At 42.3% G+C, this 23642-nt stretch overlaps 1 protein-coding gene across 8 annotated transcripts in view; it reads right to left on the bottom strand.

Annotated features, from left to right (window-relative positions):
• The window catches only part of SEMA5A (semaphorin 5A), a 505234-nt gene that overhangs the window by 162928 nt on the left and 318664 nt on the right, over nucleotides 1–23642 (bottom strand). For all 8 annotated transcript variants that reach the window (XM_059916089.1, XM_059916090.1, XM_059916094.1 and 5 more), the window contains 3 exons: nucleotides 20276–20338; nucleotides 9209–9307; nucleotides 7393–7606 (listed from right to left, as the gene is read on the bottom strand). In XM_059916089.1, the coding sequence (XP_059772072.1) occupies nucleotides 7393–7606; nucleotides 9209–9307; nucleotides 20276–20338 (376 nt within the window). The remainder of the gene's footprint in view (nucleotides 1–7392; nucleotides 7607–9208; nucleotides 9308–20275; nucleotides 20339–23642) is intronic.

The following is a 23642-nucleotide window of genomic DNA, read 5'->3' on the forward strand; positions in this document are numbered from 1 at the left end:
GCCCTGGTCTGGGAAGATCCCACATGCCGCGGAGCAGCTGGGCCCGTGAGCCACAACTACTGAGCCTGCGCGTCTGGAGCCTGTGCTCCGCAACAAGAGAGCCCACAGTAGTGAGAGGCCCGCACACCGCAATGAGGAGTGGCCCCTGCTTGCCGCAACTAGAGAAAGCCCTCGCACAGAAACGAGGACCCAACACAGCCACATAAATAAATAAGTAAATAAATAAATAAATAAATAATAATTAAAGGTGCTAATAATTAAAAAAAAAAAAAAAGGGCTAGATGGAGGAGGGAGTCATTTCAAATAAGGTGGTCAGGGGTGAGGTCCCATTGAGAAGCGGCATTTGAGCAAAGACGATGGAGCTAAACCCACCGGCCAGCTGGATTGCCTGGGGCTGAGAGCTCTCCAGATAGAACAGGGACCAGCAAACTATAGCCCTCAGGCCAGATCCTGCCTGCTGGCTATGAATGAAGTTGTGTGTGCACGCAGCATTCGTGTATGCATTGGTGATGGCTGCCTTCGTGCTACGATGGCAGAATTGAAAAGCTGCAACAGAGACCATACGGACGCAAAATCTAAAATATTCGCTCTCTGGCCCTTTATAGAAAACGTCTGCTAATCCCTGGAAGAGAGGAGGGAGCCAGTGGCGATGCACGTAAGAGGTTAAAGCAGGAGCAAGCGTGGGTAGGAGACAGCACAGGGAAGCATTGGGGGCTGGCCAGCGGCACCTCAGCTTTCTCTGCAGGTGAAATGGGGGCGCGAGTGGGGTTGGAGCAGGACAGGGACCACGCGCTCCAGTACCGTGGGGAGAAGACAGCCACGCACAACGCCCGTCAAGAAGGGGTGAAAGGGACCCACCGAGTCTTGAGGAAACTGCAACTCCAACTGAACCTACAGAGGAGCAGGAATTACGGAGGAGGCAAAACTCAAGGGAAGAAAAACAGCATAAACAGCACGTGGGAAGGAGCACGGTGAGGAAGGCACGGTGCAGCCAGGGAAATGCACGCTCCGCCTTAAAGGATGCCGAGAGGGCACGTGGCAAGGTAGCAGCGGAGTCAGATCACACAGGCTGGGAAAGAGAAAACCCGATGGAGGGGTCATAGCCAGCCCTGCTGTCCTCTCCACGTCAGCCCTTGCTGACAGCTGAGGGCACGGCCACCACCTGGGTCTTGCTGCACTGGTGCAGGGGCGCAGGCGGGACACCCACTCATTGGTGGACAGCTGTAATGGGGGTGGTGTCATAAGACAATGCACCTGGAACTCTGGTATTAGATCCAAGGCGCTTAGCTTGCTCAGGGCAGGTTGTTGGAACTCTACCACGTAGTATTTATGCTGGGTCTCTGGGAGGTGTGGTGGGAAGATTAGAGGCTTGGTAGGTCCTTACGCAGGGCTGTCTGTATCCTGGCAGGACATCACCCTGGACAGCCTGATGTCACCATTTGCCTGAAGAGTGGCCCTGAAGCAAAGGAGGTCCCCAGAGGCTTGGGTCCCTGAAGGGTCATGACTTGCCGTGTTCTGTCTACATGTTCTGACAAGCTGAAGAGCATCCTTTGTGCTGCGTGCTTCTCTTGCTCTGGAGGGCCAGAGTGCTGATTTTTGCCAAGCCTTCACTGCAGTCCTTTGAGGGAGTAATTCAGACCCAGAATGAGGGAGGTGAAATCCACTTTAGAATGCTGCCTAAGAGAGAGGCACCCCTTCCCCAGAGATCGTGCGGTGGAGGAGGGATGCACAGTGGATAAGGTTACAGTTTAAGTGGATGGACTGTCCACCCCAGTGCTCTGGAGCATGGAAGGAGGAAACGGGTGCAGGCCGGCTCTGCCCTGGGCGAAGACGGCAGTCCCTTGAGCCCTACCTGAGGACTTCTGATGCTTATTATTGGGAACAAGAAGGCAGCGCTGTCTGTTGAGAACGAGGAGAATACAGCTGAGATCAGGAAACTGAGTGGCCAGAGGATTCACCCGCAACACAGAAAGAGATGTAACAGTGTCATTGGAAAATAAGACACAGAAGTTTAAGATTTCAACACTTGAGCGTTTCCTGATTAGGGCACTATTGCGGGTTGCATTGTATCATCCCCCCAAATATATGTTGGTACTTATAAATGTGACCTTGTTTGGAAATAGGGTCATGGCAGATATAATTAGTAAAGATGAGGTCATACTGGAATGAGGGGGGGCCCTAATCCAATAGGACCCATGTTCTTATATGAAGACGGCCACGTGAGGACGCAGAGCCACAGGAAGAAGACCATGTGAACAGAGAGAAAGACCGGAGTGATGCTGCCACAAGCCAAGGGATGCTGAGGGCTACGGAGCTAGAAGAGGTGAGGCAGGGCCCTCCCCTGGAGTCTTCAAAGAGAGCACGGGCTGCCGACACCTTGATCTTGGACTTCTCGCCTCCAGAACTCTGAGAGAACACATTTCTGTTTTAAGCTACCCAGTTTGTGGCACTTCGTTGCAGCAACCCTAGGAAACAAACAAAACAAACATGGCCAGCGCCCAAAATGTCGCCGAAGGCATGGCTTGAGCAAGGGGAGTTGGTCGGTGCCTGACTGCTGGCTGAGGAGGGAGATGCCTGCACAGGGCTGGCAGAGGCGAACAAGACACGCTAGCAACCGCTGTACCGGTCATGCCATGAGTTTGCCCTATATGAGTTAATTAACCCAATTATGGAAAGGGTCTACCTCCCTGTACAGGCAAATTATCCTATACACAGTTTAATCACAGCAGGGAAGCTGAAGACAAAAATTTTGCAGACCGCGGTTCATAGGTGCTGTCCTCCACACCTCCCCTGCCGAGAAAGTTCTCTTTCGTCAACAGAGAAATGTTGGCAAAAAACTGGTAAATGTCCAAACCAAAGACATGAGCTCTGCTTATCATAACCTGTAAGCAGCTGTCAGCTGAGTGATGGCCTCCCAGGGACCCTGAGCCCTGTGAACACCTGGAGGTACTGCGGACTGGGCAGTGAGGGGAATGCGTCTGGGGGACCTGGATGTGGCAGAAGCAGGACAGGGCAGCCAGGAGAGCCCAGAGCAGAGGGGCGGCAGGGGGCACAGTGGGGAAAGCACAGAGGAGGCTTGTCAGTGTCAGGAAAGCCAGGAAACAAGAGGCTGGTAGGTGTCAGCAATCAGGAACCACAGCCCAAAATGTTCCTCCACGCACTCAGCCAACAGTCATTTACTCACTGCCACTATGCATCCGATGTCGTATCAGACTTTGGGGAGTTCACAGTAATTACGTCTATTTATCGAGTCCCCGCTGCATGCCACTAATGTTCGTCATATCTTCACGGTCTGATTTTTTATCTCACAACCGCCAGGTCCGGTGGCAAGTTATTTCCAGGTTGCAAACGAGGAAACCGAGAATTGAGACAAATCAGCATCCTGAAGGGTGAGCACTGATTCGCCGGCAGGACTTTCCACCTCCAAAGCCTCCATCCCCTACCTTCTTATATGACCACTGAGCCCACGAAAAGACAGTGACCTCTGCCCAGATAACCTTGTAAGTTAACAGGTGTTTGCTACCCTCCTCTCTATCTCCTGCTCTTGACCTGGGATGGAGGGCTGCCCTTCCCCAGCTCCTGGGGCCTGGGTTCTGGGATCTGCAAGTAATAAACCTTGTGACTGTACTGTCTTTGCGTGAGTGTATTGAAACCGCACCTTCAAGCAAAGCCCCAGGGTTTTCACTTCCCCAAAACGGGAGGTCGGATGCTGAGGAAGGTGCCTGCCAACCCCACGTGGAAGCTTGTACCTCTTCATTCAGCAGGTCATAATCTGCATACTCTTAACACACCAGCCCTGGGATTTTCCAACACTAAGCTCTATCAAGAACAAATCTAACTCTCTGATCTCCATTTGGTGACTCCTGTGCCTTGATCCTCAATCAGTTGAAAACTCGGGAGAAGAATATGAGCATCATTTAGTGGGTACCTAATATCACACAGGAAATAGGACCCTTCTTGGATACTGCAGAACTAAGGATGTTTTTAGCTTCATTGCATTTCTTTGTCTTTGTCTCATGGAAGAGGGAGGAGATCTGAGCATTTTTATAAAAAGATAGTGATTGTCACCAGAGAGCAAGAAATTTAAGGATGTGAAAAAAAAGGATAACAGGTAAGGCACCAACCTCCAGTAAAGAAAGAAAATTACTCCAGAGCACAGCAGAAAGAACAGAGACAGGGTGTCTGGTCAAAGGGCAGATGGGAGGAAAAGTGTGGATTCCAAGGAGGACCGTGAGAATAAATGTCCCTGCATCCGGGCTCAGCAGGGGCACAGAAGCAGAGCTCAGTGGGGCTCAGAGGCCAGAATCTATGCTGGAGGGAGGGTCAGAGCAGAAAACCAGGGCCAATCAGAGGTAGAAATGATACCTCAGCGTTCAGTAGAAGAAGAAAGTGTCCCAAGAGAACACAGGAGAGGGAATCAACACTCAACACAGAAGAACTTGGGACCCTCAGGGCTCTCTGCGCTCTGCCCTGGGAGTGAGGGCCTTCCTGGTGGGGAACGAGAGGGCGACGCTCCCTGAGGACAGCGGGACAATTCAGTGCCATGCGAGTTATGATGACACCATGAGCAGAGTGACGGCTCCGCCATGTTCACCTTGGACTTATTTGTAATGGCCACAGTTGCTGGATAATATCATTTATGACTTTAGGACATATATGCCTACAGTGACTGTGGAAACCCTGGGTGAGCTCTTCAACTGTCCTTATGACATCGCCTGACTCTCAAATGGGAAAGATTGCACCCAGAGGGTTAACAGAATCTGAGCACCTGATCAGCCTGGGCATCTAAGTCACATGGAAAGAAACAGTGTTTCTAACTCATGCCATAACCTGAATTATTTTCCCAAGATATTCTTCATGCTGTCGCTTCTGGGAAAAGAAAGAGATTGTACTCCGAATTAATTTTTACTTCGCTTTCAGCAAACTCTAAATGCAATGCTTGTGGTTGGGGAGTAAGTCATTTTGATTTTTAACTGGAAACTGCTTGGCCAGTAAAACTCAACAAATGAATAGAAAGAACTTTAAGCTACACAGATGAAAGAAAGCATCAGAGCGGAAAGGAGAGTCGAAAGGTCCAGTTGAAACCAGTTCAACAGAAATAATGTTAACCTAGGGAATCTAGTTACTACTTTGGTTTGAGAAAACAATTCACGTTGCCCTTTGGAAGCTCACGGAGTCATTCAACTTGCTGAAGAAACTGGATGAAGACTCTTTTCTCTACAAGGGAGTCTTTTAAAGGCAGACTGTGATGGCTGGTTTGACTATCTTATTTGACAAAATGCTTGTGTGTATATATACACATAAGCATAAATATGCATAAGTGATCATTCTAAACCAGTGGTTCTCAAAGAGAAGCAATATTTTCCCAAGGGAATATCTGGCAGTTTCTGGACAAAGTTTTTGTTGTCACAATTCAGGAGGTGGGGAATGCTATTGCATCTTGTGGGTATAAGCCAGGGATGCAGCGAACCGTCCTGCAACAATCAGGACAAACTCCCTCCCCCAAAAAAGAATTATCTGGCCCAAAACATCAACAGTGCTAAGGTGAGAAACTCGGGTCTACAGTAATGAGCTTGTACTCGATGAAAAGCCAGTAAATCTTTGGAGGACTTGAAAGCTCAAAATAGTAAATATTATCATGGCAATTACAAGATTTCATCTTTATGCAAACTATCAAATAAACAACTGAGGGAATGGATTACATATGGTGCATACATCTATCAATAACATTGTGCTTGCTAGTGTGTGTGTGTGTGTGTGTGTGTGTGTGTAACCATATTCACACATGAACGTACCGATATGCAGAGGGCTGAATTTCAGCTGGCAGGTCTCAGTATATAGCCAACTTTAACTTCAATTTGGGTGGCTGGAGTCACTTTCTATTTGTTAACTGAGCAAGTGACCAAGTTCTAGCCCAGGATTCAAGGGAAGTCTTCTGGGGGTTTCTGATTTCTTCAAAAAAAGGACACAAGGAATGTGGTTCTTCTTCCACTGGATACTGTCATGTCTGGATGCAGTACCAGGAATTGTAGCCGCAGGTTTGCACCCATGAGCAGAGCTAGCCTGAGGGCCAACCTGACCGACTGTGGGTGGCAGAGACAGTGGTGACAGGACTTGGGTCCCTTACTAACTCTTGAGTCATTGAAGTGAGCAACTCTGAAGACACCTACCCTGACCTTCTAGTTGTATGACTTGATACCTTTTTTTAAAAAAATGTGGTCAACTTATATGTGGAATCTAAAAGAAAAAATGATACAAATGAACTTATTTACAAAACAGAAACAAACTTCGAAAACAAACTTATGGTTATCAAAGGGGAAACGTGGTGCGGAGGGATAAACTAGAAGTGTGGGATTGACATATTCACACTACTCTGTATAAAATAGATAATCAACAAGGACCTACTGTGTAGCACAGGGAACTCTACTCAATATTCTGTAATAACCTATATGGGAAAAGAATCTGAAAAAGAATGGATACATGTATATGTAGAACTGAATCACTTTGCTGTACACCTGAAGCTAACACAACATTGTAAATCAACTATACTCCAATATAAAATAAAAAATTAAATTAAAAAAAAATTGGTCAAGCTATTTGGAGCTACCTGAAGCCAAACACATTCTTTTACACAATTGCCTGAAACTTTCATGAAATGCTAGTAATTTCCCTTTTTAGGTATCTAATAAAGAAGTGAAGAAAGAATGCACATGAGGCTACAGATATCTTTGACACAACATCGGATTTCCTAAACTGCAAACAATAATATGAAAAAGCAGCTTCAGGTCTTCCCTGGTGGCGCAGTGGTTGAGAATCTGCCTGCCAATGCAGGGGACACGGGTTCGAGCCCTGGTCTGGGAAGATCCCATATACCGCGGAGCAACTGGGCCCGTGAGCCACAACTACTGAGCCTGCGCGTCTGGAGCCTGTGCTCCGCAACAAGAGAGGCCGCGATAGTGAGAGGCCCGCGCACCGCGATGAAGAGTGGCCCCCGCTTGCCGCAACTAGAGAAAGCCCTAGCACAGAAACGAAGACCCAACACAGCCATAAATAAATATAAATAAATAAATTAATTAATAATAAATAAATAAATAAATAAAAATTAAAAAATTATTAAAAAAAAAAAGCAGCTTCAGTTTGAGGAATGCTCATATCAGCATTAGCTTTATTATCATGCCCTAAGTGTGGAGAATATCACTTCTCTTCCGAGTTGGCAAAGAGCCACCTGATGCCTTTCCACACTGAAATCCAGAACCGGGTACATTTTGATTTCTTTAGAAAATGAAGACATTATTTTAGTTTTAGAAACGGTGACAGTTTGCTTTTGAGCACCAAGTCACCGGGTATCACAGACCAACGAGAGGGGAAACTGGGAGTGAAGGCAAGACTTACCGTTGAGCCATTTGGAGTTGTACTGCGCGGTGCGGAGAGGGGGCAAGACGCCCAGACTCCGGTAAATGGCGGGGTCGCGTCCGGGAAAGTCCATGGCCGTGGCTGCGTAGACCTCCCCGCCCGCCGTGAGGAGAGCCGTGGAATTGTGCCGAGGGCTGTAAGGACAGCGCGCCATGCCGCTGATCTGATCGTGGATCTCCGTCAGGTTGCTCAGCTAGGTGTGAGGACGAGACAGGGAAACAAATTATCCCCCAGGAAACCCCTTTAAGAGCGTTCACGGAGCATATCCACCCAAACTGCAAATGAAGCATGCACGATAAACTCTCTGGGGCTCGTACAACGTGACAAACCTCTGCACTCTGGCTTGGACAAGAACAGTACGCGGTGGTCATCCTGAGACAATCTACCCATCAACCTCTCTCATCATCCTTTGAGAGTTACTGAACCTCTGGCTTTTGGATACTTACAAAAGATGAAGTTAGATTCTTGTCTATGACTTTACTTACAATGCATGGGACAGTGCAGATTTTTCCACTTTAATTTAAAAACCCAACTTCCAATATTTATAGAAATACAAATTGCAATAAAAATTAGGTACAATTTTATCAATAAAAGTGAATCGAAATATTACGAATAGCCCAAAACTGCATTCATCGGTAAGGATGTGTGGATATTTAGCACCACGTAGCCCAAATTCCCAAGCCTTTAGTTTTTAGTTTTCAGAGAGGCAACTCAGTGTCTTGGAGTCAAGTGGTGGGAATCCAGCATTTGAGGAGCTGAACAACCACTGAATGAGAAAAGTTCTTTGGATGTGGAGGGAATCTTTGCTCCGCTGGTTTCTTTACTCTTACCTGAGAGGTACGAGAGCAGAGGGGTTAGGCAGGGGGGCTCAGATACACTGCCTGCTTTATTAGACGTGTAGCCCCGGGTAAGCTACTTAAAGCCTTTAAGCCTCAGACTCTTATAAAGCAGTGACCCAAAGGTTAAGCACCACATAGGGTGAACGTAAGGATGAAGTTGTACGGTGGTTAGGACAGGCCACGGTACCTAGGGATCTCTCTGTGAGCATCACTTCTTATCATCAACGTCCTCCCTTTCTTTCCAATAACTGAATGTTATTTGAAAATAATGAACAGTAAAAGAGGATGGTAAGCTCAGGTTTTGAGAGAAAGTGTGTAACCAGGAAATTAACATAGTGATATTTCTTCATCATGTTCCTGGAGGAAGATCAAATGAATATCCCAAATTAGGACGATTACACGTGTGCTCGGGTAACCCGGCAGTTCTACGGGTGTAAGACCTGGATGCTGAAAATTCCCCTGTCAATAACGACAGGTTAAAATAAAAAGAGGGTGGCATATAACTTTACTTTTCCTAGGGTTCCATTTGTTTGCTAGTTTGCTTTACTTTTTTTGACACCCTTCTCATCCAATTTGTAAACTGTATTTTCTTCACTTAGATTATGATTTTAGGGTTATTTTAATACCTAACAGCCTCCCTACGATAAAGAAGAAAAAGAAATAAGAATACGTTTAGGATTATGTTTAGGGTCTGGTGGGAAAAGAGCTGGTAGAAATAGTTTGAAAGCATATTTAAATTTAATTAAACAAGCTATAATTATTACCAGTTCTTTATACAATAGTGTTATTAGTAATAGATCAATACATCAAATATTTTTTCAGTTTGACAAAAGATGTTTTTTAAAATTAAAAAGCAACTCTTTGGAGAATAGAAAAACGTTTAAAACTAGGGTTTTAATAGAATGTTTGGATTTTCCCGGTATTAAAATCTGTCAAAGCTCCACCTGAAGCCGTACCGTGCGGTTGGTGCAGACCGGCGTGAAAGCGTTGGTTCCACAGGTAAATAACCTGTCGCCACCCACCAGCAGTACCCGGATGTAGTTCTGACATTCCTCCTGGAAAAAAAAAAAAAATCACAAGAAACTCGTTAAGGAGGCCTGAGCGCAAGAGGAACGGTGAATATGAATACATCTTGTCTAGTTAATAGATTAGATGTTAATTAACCAGTAAAAACAAAAACAAACAAAAAAATCCTCTCGGATACTGACCAAAAAATAACAACAGAACTCTAAAATAGTCTTTCTCTGCACACTTGCTCAATAGAGGAGGATATGTGTAAAGATAGATATAAATATATGTTCAGTTAAAATCTCAAAGCGTGTGTCTTCTTTTGATGAATGGGCTTTCATTTTGAGTTGTAGCTGATAACAGTGTGAGCCCTAAATTGCCTTTGACATATATTAGGAAAATAAATAAACACTGCTCATGAAACAGTGTCTTAGAAAACTTCCCCAGGAACTTGAAAACACATGGTGAATGCTTCTCCAGATGCTAGGGTCACATGTGAAACTCTGATTGCAAATTGGAAAGAGTTTTATATAAAGTTCTCAAAATGTATGCACAGCAAGAATCTATAAACATGTCTGATTCTTTGATGAAAAATTAAAATATAACTAATAAGTAAAGGATGTCTGGAACATGAGGCATGAAAGCTCATGCTAATGGATGACTCAGACCTGTGAATTTTTTTTCTGTGGTTGCAAAACATACATATAAATCTAGGGCATGGTCATAGTAGTGCAGGAACTTTCAGGTAGAAAGCTCTTCATTCATTCAGCCAGCAAGCATTTACTGATTAGATACTCTTTGGTAGAGACTGTGGAAGAAGTCACAATCGAGGCCCGTAGCGCAAAATTAAAATACACGGAGCTGCCAACATACTCTAATGAGGAGGCACCGGAGAACAGCATATTGCTATCTCCAGAGGAGAGGGGAAGGGAGGAGGTGTCGGAAGGCTTCCTGGAGGAGATGACACCTGAGATAAGTTTCAAAGGAAGAGGAGGATTTGGTGAGGCTTCCTGGAGGAGGTACCCCCTGACACTTGCAGGATTTTACCGAGCAAAGGAGGGAAAACACACTCTCAGCAGAAAGAATGGACTGACAAGGCATCACGGTTGGAGAAAGCACAGTGCTTTCACTGCGTACAGAAGAGGTGGACATAAGCTGGGGAGCCAGATACAGGCCAAGTGTGCCAGACCAGTGAGTTTACTTTTTATTCTGAATGTGAAGGAACCGTTTTATGTTTTCACTGCATGCAGTTTTTTTTTTTTTAAACATATTTATTGGAGTATAATTGCTTTACAATGTTGTGTTAGATTCTGCTGTATAACAAAGTGAATCAGCTATACATATACATATATCCCCATGTCCCCTCCCTCTTGCATCTCCCTCCCACCCTCCCTATCCCACCCCTCTAGGTGGTCACAAAGCACCGAGCTGATCTCCCTGTGCTACTGCATGCAGTTTTGACCTGAGGTGATGTTTGTAAATGAAGGACCACTCTGGACCATGTGGAAGCTAGTGGAGATGTGAGATGGCAGTTCAGGAGACAGGTAAGGAAACTACTTCCATAATTCAGTCCCTCCTGCTTCCGTGCCTGGACCACAGTGCAAGGTGTGAAAGGGCAAAGTCAGACTCCAGCAAATGAACAGGAAATGGTGACTGACCAACCAACCAGACCTAGAAGATGCTGCATGATGATATATCAGTTAGACACACATTTCCCCAATCAGGAGGATCTGGATCTAACGGCACAGCAATGCTCTCTTCAGTGGAATAGAGCCTCAGTCTCCACGAAATGTTGATTTGCCATAACTCAGCCTGTGGCATGGCCTAAGTGTGGATATAAAATGAGCTAAAATATTTGAATTCGTTTTCTAACTGTAAAGTGAAATATCAAAGGTAGATAATTTTCCTAATACTACTACTAACAATAAAAGCAACAAATTATCCTGCAGTATAAACAAACAAACAAACAAAAACTAATACTAAACTTTCTTTGATTTATTTGTATGGAAATATGTTAATATAAATGTTTCAGACATTACAAGAAATTTCTAAAAATCTTATATGTTCTGGTATAATGTTATAAGTCATAATTCTAGTTATTACTTTAAAATGTGTATCTCAGAAATAACTAAATTTCCTTGTCAATTGCATTATTATGAACTTTCATCAAATCTTTAACCGTGGTCATTTTTAAGTCTTTTGTCATTACAGACAGTTCTGTGTGTACTCTGATGCTTTTGCAAAAATGTTCCTATAAAAGGGTTTCATCTTCAAGGAATTCATGGAAAAGACTCTGACAAGTACAGGTTTCTGGTAACTGACTGTACTGCTGAACTGAATGAATAAGCATTTTCAGAACTCTAATGAAAAACTGATGAACTCATAAAAGTGCTAACAAAAGATCAAGATGGAAAAAAAAATTAATTACATGGGACTGAGTGAACTGATGAGGATGATTATAATTTTTGTGACTTTCTGTTTGTATAATAAAAAAAATACCACAAGGACTCAGAGGCAAAAAATATACAAATCAATTTTCACTGCAAAGTAAAGGAGCTGTTACAGTGGAGGATTACTGGACTGAATGTCAATATTATGACATAGTATGAGTGTGTTTCGTGTTTGGTAATTGCAATCATTGTTGCTTTTGTTGTGGTCATCCATTTACAATGCTTGCTGTCAGTCTATTTATCTCTTGTAAAAATAAAATACAGTGTGTGTGTGTGAAAAAAAAAAAGCAACAAACTATCATTGGCTGCTAAACTGAAGATACTTTGAGGAAAAAATAAAAAGGACAGAATGAAAGATCGAAGTTAACTATTAGAAGAATTAAGAAATGAGTGTCAACAGAAGACAATAAATTGAGTAACAGAGAAAGGTACACCTGATGGGGAGGCTTATTTTGTTCTGTTCTGTTTTGCTTTTATACCTGGGGAAAGGGAAGGAGAGTTCTGAAGAGAAAGAACAAAACCAGACTTCAAAAAGGCACATCGTTATCCGTTCCCAGGGTCAGGGAGCTCTCACTCGGAGAACACAGAGGAGGGGTACGCTGCCTCAGAGAGCAGAGGGGCACAGAGTTTGCAGAGACAGGATCAAGGCCAGGGTGGAAACACCAGACCTAATGGTGTCTGAGGGCACTCCAGAAAGACAACTCGGGGAACACAGGGCTGAGACGGCTCTTGATGGCTGGAATGGACAAAGCAGACACAACAATGACACTATAATAAAGAATGAGAGAAAATTACAGACAGTGGAGAGACGTGGGGATTTTGTTTGTTTTCTGTTGCTGCTTTTAGAACTCTTTCAAGAATGAGTCAAAACGTAAAAGAACTTTGCGCGTTTCGCTTTTTTTAAAGCAGGAGACTGACACAGGTAGAAATGCGCTAAAGGCAGTCGTATCACCGTGAACTTGGCCAAGGGTAAGTTATTCCAAGAGAATCATCCCCATTGAAAAGACGTGCTCTCATGGCTGAGTCTTACGGAGCCGGTGAAGAAAAAGCAAGGGCCTCTAATCCATTTTGGGAAGAGGAACAATAAAGATAACAGATGTGGTGTTTATCTTAATCTCCCAAAAGAAAGACAAAGGGAAAACAGGACTGTAGGTCATTAACCTTCCTGAAGGCCCATCACAAACTTGATGAAGAACTAGAAAGATGGCTGGCGATATGATACCCAGGATGCTGATGTGTGTCAGAGCCGAGGGACAAATCCAACTGGTTATCAAAAAAAAAAAAAAAAAAAAAAATCCTGGAAAAAAGTAAATGAGGGAGGGCACAATATTATTTCAATTAGAACAGAGAGGGACTTCCCTGGCGGTCCAGTGGTTAAGACTTTGCCTTCCAATGCAGGGGGTGAGGGTTCGATCCCTGGTCGGGGAGCTAAGATCCCACATGCCTCGCGGCCAAAAAACCAAAACATAAAACAGAAGTAATACTGTAACAAATTCAATAAAGACTTTTTAAAAATGGTCCACATCCAAAAAAATTTTTTTTAAAGAATTAGAACAGAGAATTTAAAAAGTATGTTCTGGAAATCACGAGAATACACTGTACCCTCTGGGAAAGGTTACCTGTGCTGTGTGTCTCCCCGATGCTGAGAGGGTCCCCCAAGTTGAGTGAGGATGTAGGGAAGGAAGCAGGTAAATGTCAGGAAACAGGACAATCGGACATGGAGGCCTATGCGGTCTTTACTAAGAGGATGCAGGCAGCACCAGCTCCGTGAAAGCCGTAGTTGCTTATGGTAAATGGGGCCCGCGGAGGGTAATGCTTTAGGTAAGCCCAGCATGCAAGATTGGAGGGAACAGGGAGGAGGATGGGGAGGAAGAGTTCTGTCTCATCACCAGTGAGGCTGGACGAGGTCTGCTCACCCTCTGTGTCCAATAGGAGGAACCACTGGAGGTGGGGTGATACTTTTGTGTTTCTTCTGAACTGTCCAGAGCTGAACTCATTCGCCCACAGTCTGGGTCAGCTCAGCTCAGCCCCTTCCTGTTTCACTCGCCTAAATGTTCCCTCATGGTTAATTCACAAATTGCTCAACTGATTCTAACTAGAAGCAGACTGGATGTGAATCCTAAGCAAATAAATACATTGAAAATCACAACTTTCTTTTTCTTTTTCTTTCTTTTTTTTGATGAGAGATTGGAGAAAGTCCAAGCAAAACAGAATGTAAAAACAGAAATGGAAGAAAGCAGAAGTACTTTGCTTTGGAGCAGAAGATAAATTTATGAATCAGAGAGTCAAAATTAAGAATGACAGGAAATGGCCTGAGAGCCAGGCCCCGTAATACTGAGTCTGCTCATGATGGTGATTCCCAAATCCAAATTCTCCTGTGGGAAAATCTGTAGTCAATCACTTTGTCAGTCTTTGCTACAGACAGGGGCTTTTCACGGGTTATCTGAACCTACTAGAAGTACTGCTTGGACCACCTGTTTTAAAATATAACACAGAAGTCCTTTTAGGAGGTTCTACTCTAGGTTTATCTTTTCAATGAGCTTATCTAAATGTCCATGATAAGAATCTCACCTGAGAATTTGTTTCTTTTATCCCATTTCTGTAGCTCAAAAATGGCATAAGGGGATTTAAGGAATTCCAGTTTTCCAAGAAGACACAGTGCACATTCCCAAGGCTCCTGGGAGCCTGCCAGCACATGGCTGCTGTTGTTACAACGAGACTCATCTACCTCACTTTGATAATAACACTTAAACATTAAAATAACCCATCTGTGCCTGCAGTCCCACAGGCGGGTCAACCTGTCCTTGACTTTGAAGCAATTCCTGCTTGAACTGATAGCTGACATGCACAGTTGCTGACTCACCCAAAGAGCTTTTAGATGCCACAGCCGATGCCCACTTGATCTCAAGGACATAAGACCAAGGCCCCAGCAGGGAGAGCATGTGTTTGGGAACAATTTTCTTCATGAAATAACTGGGTTTGCCCTGCAGCACTTCATCATATTTATTTCCCAAACAGATGTTCTGCTTGAAGAAAGACTCACTGGGTAGAAGGATGACCTATAAACAGGGACGAAGCCTCAGCAACCCCCAGCCCATCACCCACCCATCAATCTGAGGGAGGAGGAGGAGGGCGGAGCCCAGCAGCCTTTATGTTAATTACAGCACTCCCACTGACTGCCGTGTGTCTTTCCTTAATGATGCCATACCTTTGAGAGCATCCAAAGTGCAGAAGAGCAACTTATAGTAACTGCATGTGCCTTTTAGGCTGAATGTATACAACAAGAGTCATGATTACCAGGTGGATCTTGAAAAACTGTACCATCCAATCAGATGTAAATATATATATATAAACACATACACACACATATATAAGACATATATACATATATATGAGACATATGTATTACACATGAATATATATGCATACATATTACAGAAGCATTTATATAAATATAAAGACATACTATTATATCCATATTTAGATATATAAATATAGATATTTATATGTATATCTATAAAACTATAAATATACGGATACACATATATATGAATATATATTAAAAGAGTGTATGCTATATAAGTGTATCAATAAAGTATATCATATATATTTATTTACATAATGAGATTGTTTTCAACTGAGCTGACTCCAAGGGTAACTTGTTAGGGAACCTCAATTTTATGAACCAAAATTTGGTATGTGTAATCTGCACAGGTTGTTAGTACCTAATCTTAAAGAACCCTCCATTTTTGGAGCAATTATACAGAATAAAGGCAGTTCCGTAGTGTGCTGCCTGCACCAGTTAACTCATAGCTTTCCAAATACTGGCACCTTGGATGAAAATGTTGTTTCACCCCCTACATCACCAGGTTCCCAGGCGGGATGGCATCATGTTTTTCTTCTCTGGAATTTACCTGTTTACGAGCAGAATTTGACAAGCTGGGAAGCAGGACCACAGGATACAGCAGGAAGAACAACACACAGAGCACTGGATTCTAATCAAAACTCTCCCACTAACTTGCAAAACCATTCTAGGAACTTGGTGTTAAAAATACTGAAATGAGATCACAGACGAGAATCTTTTGAAAATTATAAAGTATAATATGTGCCTAAAGGAGCTCTTTCATTCCCTTAATAATCGGTTGTGTTTCCTCTGTAAAGTTCCTAAAGGTCACGGTGGGAAGGACTTTGGCTTAGACATAATAACCCCAAGCAGACAAGGAGCTTTTGTTAGATCACAAGAGAATCGACTATTTATGTTTAAAATAATATTTGTGTAAAACACATTTAAATACTTCTAGAAGCCAATGTCTATAATGATGTTTCAAAAATAACTAAATACAACAGATTTTATTATAAACCCTTTTTGAATCCATAAACAACACAGATTTCCCACTCCTGTTTTCATAGATAGGATGTTTAAGCCATTTCAGGCCAAGTCACCCCCTTTCTCCCAAGTGAGCTGAAAATTTTAAGTAAAATAGAATTCAAAGCTCACCAAGAATTGACAGTCTCCGTCCTCCCTTCTCTGCTACACAGGCCCAAATCAAAGATCTGGCTACATTTTCTTGACGTTGATTCCCTAAATGGTCATTTTAATCCACTGAATGTGAAATGATGTCCGTGTCGGTCCCAGCAACACGGGGAACACGAGGAAATGTGCCCTCTCTCTTCTCCCCTCTGCAGCCCGCGGAGGAATGCTCTCCCCAGAGGACTGAGTGGGCGCAAGCAGTACCACCCCTGAAGGCCCAGCGCCTCATCCACGCTCCACATTCTTGGCTCTGCAGTAAAAGGCATTATGTGGAGAAGCACAGACCACTTTTCTTAGGGTAGGAAAAAATGAGTTCAGACAAAATGGCTGGCATTTTTCTCATTTTTGAGATGTCACATTTTGCATTACTCTATTTCAGGGAGAAGGGGAACTTTGTAAATCTGTGTGTAAGTTTTCATATTACTCTAACGCCAACAAAAATAGAAAACAATTGAATTCTTATTTCTAAACTCAGGGCTACTAAGAAAATCTGAATTCCACTCCCCCAAAGAGATGTTACATTTCAGTCAAATGGACTCTATGGAAATGTCTTCTGATTTGGCTCCTCGAACTGTCAGAACAGGGAAATTGGGGTTGAATGAATTCTGAATTCAGGGGCTAGACCTTCGGAGCTGTTTGTTTCCTTCCCTTCTGTGTGCCAGGAGCTGGGCTCAGGTCTCTGATGGCTGCTGTGCCAGGTGCCACTTTAAGAAAGCCACAGAGATGCTAAATAAGGGAAAGGAACTAATAACAGAAAATGAAGAGCCCTGGATGTTCCTCTGCTCTCACCACCCCTGGACCAGCCCAGCAGCGCTGCCTAGGCTGCTGCCTTCATAGACCTATCACATCGTTTCGTGCACATGAACTTCACTGCACATGGTTCTGCTACAAAACCGAATTCTATTTCAACCAAGCGCAGGTTGTTCAAAACTGTCTGTGAGTTTATCAGTGTACTTCATGCAACCTAAAAGAATATGCCATTTCTCTTTCTCACATTGGCACTTTGAAATTCATCGTCATCTGTCTTAACGTATTCACCTTGAAAAAAAAATCTCATCCGCAAACACAGTTTGAATCGATTTATAATTACTGAGGTTTGCCATTGTTCTTAGTCCATTGAAACCAGAAACATGTGGAACTTAAAGGTACGATTTTCTTTGACAATGTTTGTTTTGCTCATTTTCTTTCTGTGTATCAGGAAACCTCAATTATGTATAATAATGATCTGTCCCTTCTGTGGATCAAAGATATATTCCTAATAGGCATGAAAGATGGCCCTTCCTGTGTGTTCTCTGGTTTTTACTTGCTTAACTTCTAAGCATCAAACAACCAATGATCACAGCTTAAGGAAGAATATGGGACGATTTTGATTCAGCAGAAGCAACTTTTCACCCCAAGGAGTAATAATCTACTCGTATAAGGCTACCACACAGATTGTTTTAAAGTGATAGACTCATAGGAGAAACCTTGGCTAGATTAAGTCATTGAATGTTATCCTTTAACACACAGGAGACTGAAGTCCACAGAGAGGACATTTTTTTAAAGCCCGTGAAATGAATAAATAAGTGTGATCTAGATGAAATATGAAAGTACTCTTAAAGGGAGAGCAAAATTCAAAACAGACAATGTAAAAGTTGCCAATACAATACCATCTTGGGAATTACACCCGAGTCACTGTCCGGCAATGTCTGGAGACATTCTTGGTTATTCTTGGTTGTCATGACAGGTGAGAGGAATGACCGGCATCTGGCAGGTAGAGGCCAAGAGGGACTCCACAGCAAGAAGTCGCTCCAGCGCCGGGAGCGGTGAGGGCAGAAGCCAGGTGAAGGCTTACGCGTTTGCTCGCTCCTTAGTGGAGTGAAACAGCCACTGCAGGCTGTGTCCTGGGCTCAACAAGAATTCATGTGGCCCAGCTCAGGGGAGGGGGCTGAATAATTAAAACACAGCCTGACCAGGAAATACAAATGGCTACTGAGAAGTGATGCAGAGTGGGGCGGGACAGGTCAGGCAGGAACCCCCGAGGAGAGGGGACACACACGTCCAGGGAGATGGGGGAGGGAGGCAGGGCGGGGGAGGGCAAGGGGGGCGGGGAACAGTTAGATGGGGCCTCGGAAGGGAAGGGAGGCCCAGCCACCCCCCGACCCAGGGCTACCAACTACACATGTCCCCAGACAGGCCTTAAGACAGGCAGGTGTCCACAAAGATTTTTGGCTGGGTTTCCCAAAACTGAATAGTGCTGCCTGTGGGTGTACCACAGCCCCAGCAAGAAGGAAGAGGAGGAAGAAGACCTAAAGTACCAGAGGAAGATTGAAGACAAGAAGAGAAAGGAGAGAAAAGAGGAAAAGTAAAAGGGAGAAGAAAGCATGGGCAAAATGAGGTCACAGATGGTGCCCAGGGACCCTGGGGGCACTGATGTCACCAGACAAAGGGGACAGTGTGTGCATGAGAACCCTGGAGAGAGAGGCCAATGCTTCCCATCAGTGGATCTTGCTAGAGGAAAGAAAGTCCTTTTTCCCACCCTCCCCCCCGAGGCAGATCTGATTCCCCAGCTTTCACTCCTCACTACGGGGGTCTTACTTGAAGAATTTCTTGTGCTCCGGGATGAGTGAGGAGCAAAAAAAAGTGCAGGAATCCACCTGTCATACCAAACATGCAAGCGTTACAGGGAGGAGAGGAAAAACCAAATAGGAAGAACGTTTTCAAAGGCTTCATACATAATTTATACAAACTCTTCTGAATTTGTTACAGGGGTAAATAAATTTACTATGTACTGATTTATTTATTTTGGGGGGTATTTTAAGAGACGGTATTCTGATTCTTTGGAACCTGGTGCCACTTTTAAATCTTCTTGTGCCTCTGATGATTTATCTCAGAGGTACTTTCTGAGGTTAGGTATCTTTCAGTAAACAGCATTCATCAATTTCTGCTTTTTTAAAAATGTCTCCAAGTGTTTCTCTAGCTAAGATCACATTTTCTTCCTTCTCTCCTTCCTTCTTCCTAGTTCTTTACTTCCTAGTTCTTTCCTAGTTTTGGGAAACCCAACGACTAAGTTTGCTGAGACCTGCCTCCATGTCTGACTCTCAAAACTGTTGAGTTAAAAGACGAAGAAACAGGAAATGAAATTGGGTAAAATAAAGTGCGTAACCCCCTTGGACAAACACAGGTGGTGTTAAGGATCTTTTACCAGCGCCCTCTCCACTTGCTGTATTTTTCCTCAAGCCCTTGGCCTTGGGACCACACTTTGTGCAGTGAGCCCTCTTTGCTGCTTCCCTGTGAGTCTGCTTTACTCGGTGACCCAAAGTGTGATTCACATCGGAAAGGCCCACGTTCCAATAAAGTATTAGATGATCAGTAACAGAATGAGACAATGAGCTTATGTACCAGCTGCAGAAGAGTTTCCTCAAGATGATCCAGTGGGATTTCCTCAGAAACACAGACTTCCTTGGAAAAGAGACTCATGTCTCTTACTGAGCCCACCAGTTGTGTGAAAGATAGGCCTGCAATGTGCACCGTAGCTCGAGAAATGTATTTCCAATGTTAGCTATAATCTGCTCTTTCCTTAGAAACTTGGTCATGTAGAGTTTCATATGGAGAGAGAGAGAGCTTATTTTAAAGACATGTTAAGATGAATTATAAAAAAAAAACCTCAAATCATTTTTGATATAATAATTATATTTATCATAGAGTTACTTTCTGGAGTTAGCTGTAAGATATGATTGGGGGAAATTAAAATAGTATTTTCAAAATTCAAGCCCATATCTTTCTAAATGACATCATAACCAATTAATTTCTTATCTTACTCTAATAACTGGGAGTGCAAATTAGATCTGATCATATGTTCTGAATCCTAACAGCCGATTGTTGTTAATCTTGCTTCCATGTTAAAACCTCGAGAATTTACTGTGCATATATTTTGAATCTTGCTTCTTTTTTCAGTTTCCACGGCATCATAAGTGGGAATAGCCTTCCTATTAAACGTTCTATGTACTGTCCTTCAAAGAGGTGGTGACCACCCATAATGGCGTCTTCCTTACCTGGGACTTGCCTTTGCTGTAACAGGCCTTCTTGGTTGCTTCGTCACACTCCCACTCAACAGCCTATAGGAAACACCAAAACGACAACAACTGAATAAAAGGACTTTGACTGAATAAAAGGGAAAAATATAATAAGGTATCGGTAACCAGATTAGGTAAGGTGGGCACACCATGGCATCAACATTTTCATACTAACATAGAATTTACACCAGAAACATGGAATTCAGTCATGTGGGTTTATACTGAGCTTTCACATTGAAGCATTTTAAAGGACTCACCCCCTAAGTATTTTCATTTACGCAGTAATAACGTGCTTTAAAACTAGTCACTATAAGAGAAGCACACGCCCTGAGTTGGTGACTACTTCGCTGATGACAGAAACACTCATTTCAGTGAAACTACGGAAGAGATTCATAGGATGCTAAAAAGAGAAGCCTTGAAACAAAATGATCTAAATCCTCATTTAGAGGTGTATATCTTAGTTTAACAGTCTGTCATTTATCAATAGTCACAGATAATGAAGCAAGAGTGATTTTGCATATCCTTACTCCCCAAAGACATATATAAATGATGAATGGTCAATAAAATAAACAGCTCATGCAAAAGCCCATCTACTACTTCCTCCCAATGCCCATAATTTTTATACAGTTATTAGCTCTGGCTAAATACTTAGAGCCACGACTTTTAAATTTTTTCCCTCACTTTCCAAATCTAACTCAGGCTGATCAATGTGATATGCAGTCTTTCACATCTGACGCTAACCTACAAATGGACCTGTGATTAGTTAAGATAACACACGGCGCCTACTTCACAGGAAGAAATGATACCTGCAAACATTAATGGCCAATATGTTGAGACTGTGAATCATATTTTGAAAAGATATAAGCACCTGAGATATTTATCTTTTCCATTATTTTATGGAATGTGGACTTTTATAGGGCAAAAATGTTTTCTCCATTCTGTCCACCTGTTATTACAATTATGTTCTATCTTACTATTAGAGTTGGATTTCTGAAGAATTCAAGATCTCTGAAGAACCAGTTAAATCATTTTCAGAAAAAATCGAAGCGAGGGACAATTTGTTTTTAATTTGGACTATTGTTACACAATAAACTAAACTAAGCCAACAAATACTAATGTCAAATATTATGAAAGAGAATAATGCCTTCACCCTTACTTCTAAAAAGAAGGGTTTTTTTTTTTGCTAATTCTTCTAAACTGAGGAGAATGACAAAGTCATATTAACACCATTATCTAATATCTACTGTTCTCCAAAGAATGTTACATAACAGAGATGAAAACATAAAACGCTGCATCTTGCATATCTTATCTTACTTGGCAAATATGAATTCATAAGAAAAGTGTTCTAGAGAGAACCACTTCAGTGCCTTTCAAACAGAAACAATACTATAACTGTTTTCCCTTGTGCAGACTTAGAGATTTTTGTCTGTGTCAACATCTGATAAGAGAATTTGTTCATTCTTCCTGTGATGTTTTCCTGTTCATAATGTTTAATGGCAACAATAAGGTTACAGCTAATTAGCATCTAATGCAAACAAATAACTTGAATTCCATACTAGAATGACAGATACTTTTATGAGAAGTGATGACATCTCCAGAGAAGAGATAAGAACTTCAGGTACAGTTGCATAATTATATATCCCTATGAAGCACAGATAAAACAAGCGCACTGCTGTTATTCTGAGTGGAGCTTTCCTTTAGCAGATCTCTGTATAAAAGCTCATTCTGTTGTTTTCATTTAAATAGAGATATCCATGCCTTCGCCCTTACTTAAACTCAAAACAGAATTGATACACTATGATACATTCTTTAGCAAAGCAGACCCCATAATAACTTGGATTTTATATCGTCAAGAGGATTTAGAGTTATATATCACAAAGAGGAATTTGTACTCTATAATTACTAGGAAAAGTATTCAGTGAAATGATTTAGATAAAGAGGAATTCCTAGTGGCTCTCACTGGTTTAGTGATTTTGTTGAAAGTTAAATAGTAATGCTGCCTTCAGTAAACTTAAGAGCTGCAAGGAGCAGAGTTAGTCCCGGAGTTACAAGAAGAATATTTATCAAATGCCATCAAAATTCTTCAAATCATTCTGCTGAAATGGCAAACAATCAGCTTCCCAAGTCTGCCTAATGTCCAAGTAACCTTTGCATTTTCAAGATAAACACTGGCCAAGGATTGGAAGGGGATAGTACTAGAAAAAAATGTGAGAGTTCTCAAAGATATTTCATTGCTTTATCCAGTTTAGCCAGAAAGAGCAACTGCTCACACAAGTTTATTAGGCCAACAGAAAATAGGAAAAATCTTATAGATTTTTCTGAAGACGGTTATTAAAAGTAGCAAAGTCACTTTCCTGGGGCATTTTTATTACAATATATCAACTTTCCAGTAATGTTCAAATCCAGAATTAATTAAAGACCATGATTGTATAGCTTTTCTGTTGATTCACTTTCTACCTGACTAGAAGGCAGGATAAAGGGAAATTATATTAAGAATGGAACTGAACTACCTATTGTAGCTGAACACATGTGATTGGATATCACAGAATTTGAAAAACAATGGAGTAGGAAAATGTGTCTTTTCCAGATTGGCCTAAAACTGGGTGTTCCAGACGAAATCGCCTACTGTCTGTTCACTCAGCAAACTAGATTTTACCTATTTGACCACTTGGCAGCAGTGGAGAAAAACACTTTCACTAGAGAGAAATATGAATATCAATGGAACTCCCCAGTACCAGATTTCTCAAAGTTACTCAGTTATTCTGTTTGAATTAGATTATGTTTTAACCTGGTCACAACTTTTCTTTATTCCACAAGATGTATTCTAATCAATTAAACTTCTTTAATCCAGCCTTCTTGTTCTATTCTCAATGGAGAGTCATTGTTATTCTTTCATGCATCATAATTTTGGAACAAATCCCACTACTGATTTACGAAGGCATCTTTCTGGTTGACTCCGTCTAAGACACTTTTCTACCCACCCAAACCTATGTTTATGACAGTCAAAACAAAGGCTAAGGGGGTTCTACATTCTACATTTCAGATCTCAATGCAACACTCATGATCTTCTATCCTGGGGATTAAATCTTTAATTTTTGTCATCTCTTGTCTTTTTCTATTGCACCAGAGCCTAGTAGAGAAAAGGGATCTTAATTCTCTACTCCATTCTGTATTTACTTCATTATCCCCTTCATTATATTTTTCAACAGCAGACACGTAGCAGTGATAATGTGTTTACTTGGATATCCAAAGGCAATGAGTTTGAAACATCTACATTTTAAAAGACACAGAGTTTCCTGTTTGTGGCACAGCTTTTTTTGTCTGTAAATAGTTAGAAATAACATCT

Source organism: Balaenoptera ricei, chromosome 3 (genome assembly GCF_028023285.1).
Source record: "Balaenoptera ricei isolate mBalRic1 chromosome 3, mBalRic1.hap2, whole genome shotgun sequence".
Taxonomy (NCBI): Eukaryota; Metazoa; Chordata; class Mammalia; order Artiodactyla; family Balaenopteridae; genus Balaenoptera; species Balaenoptera ricei.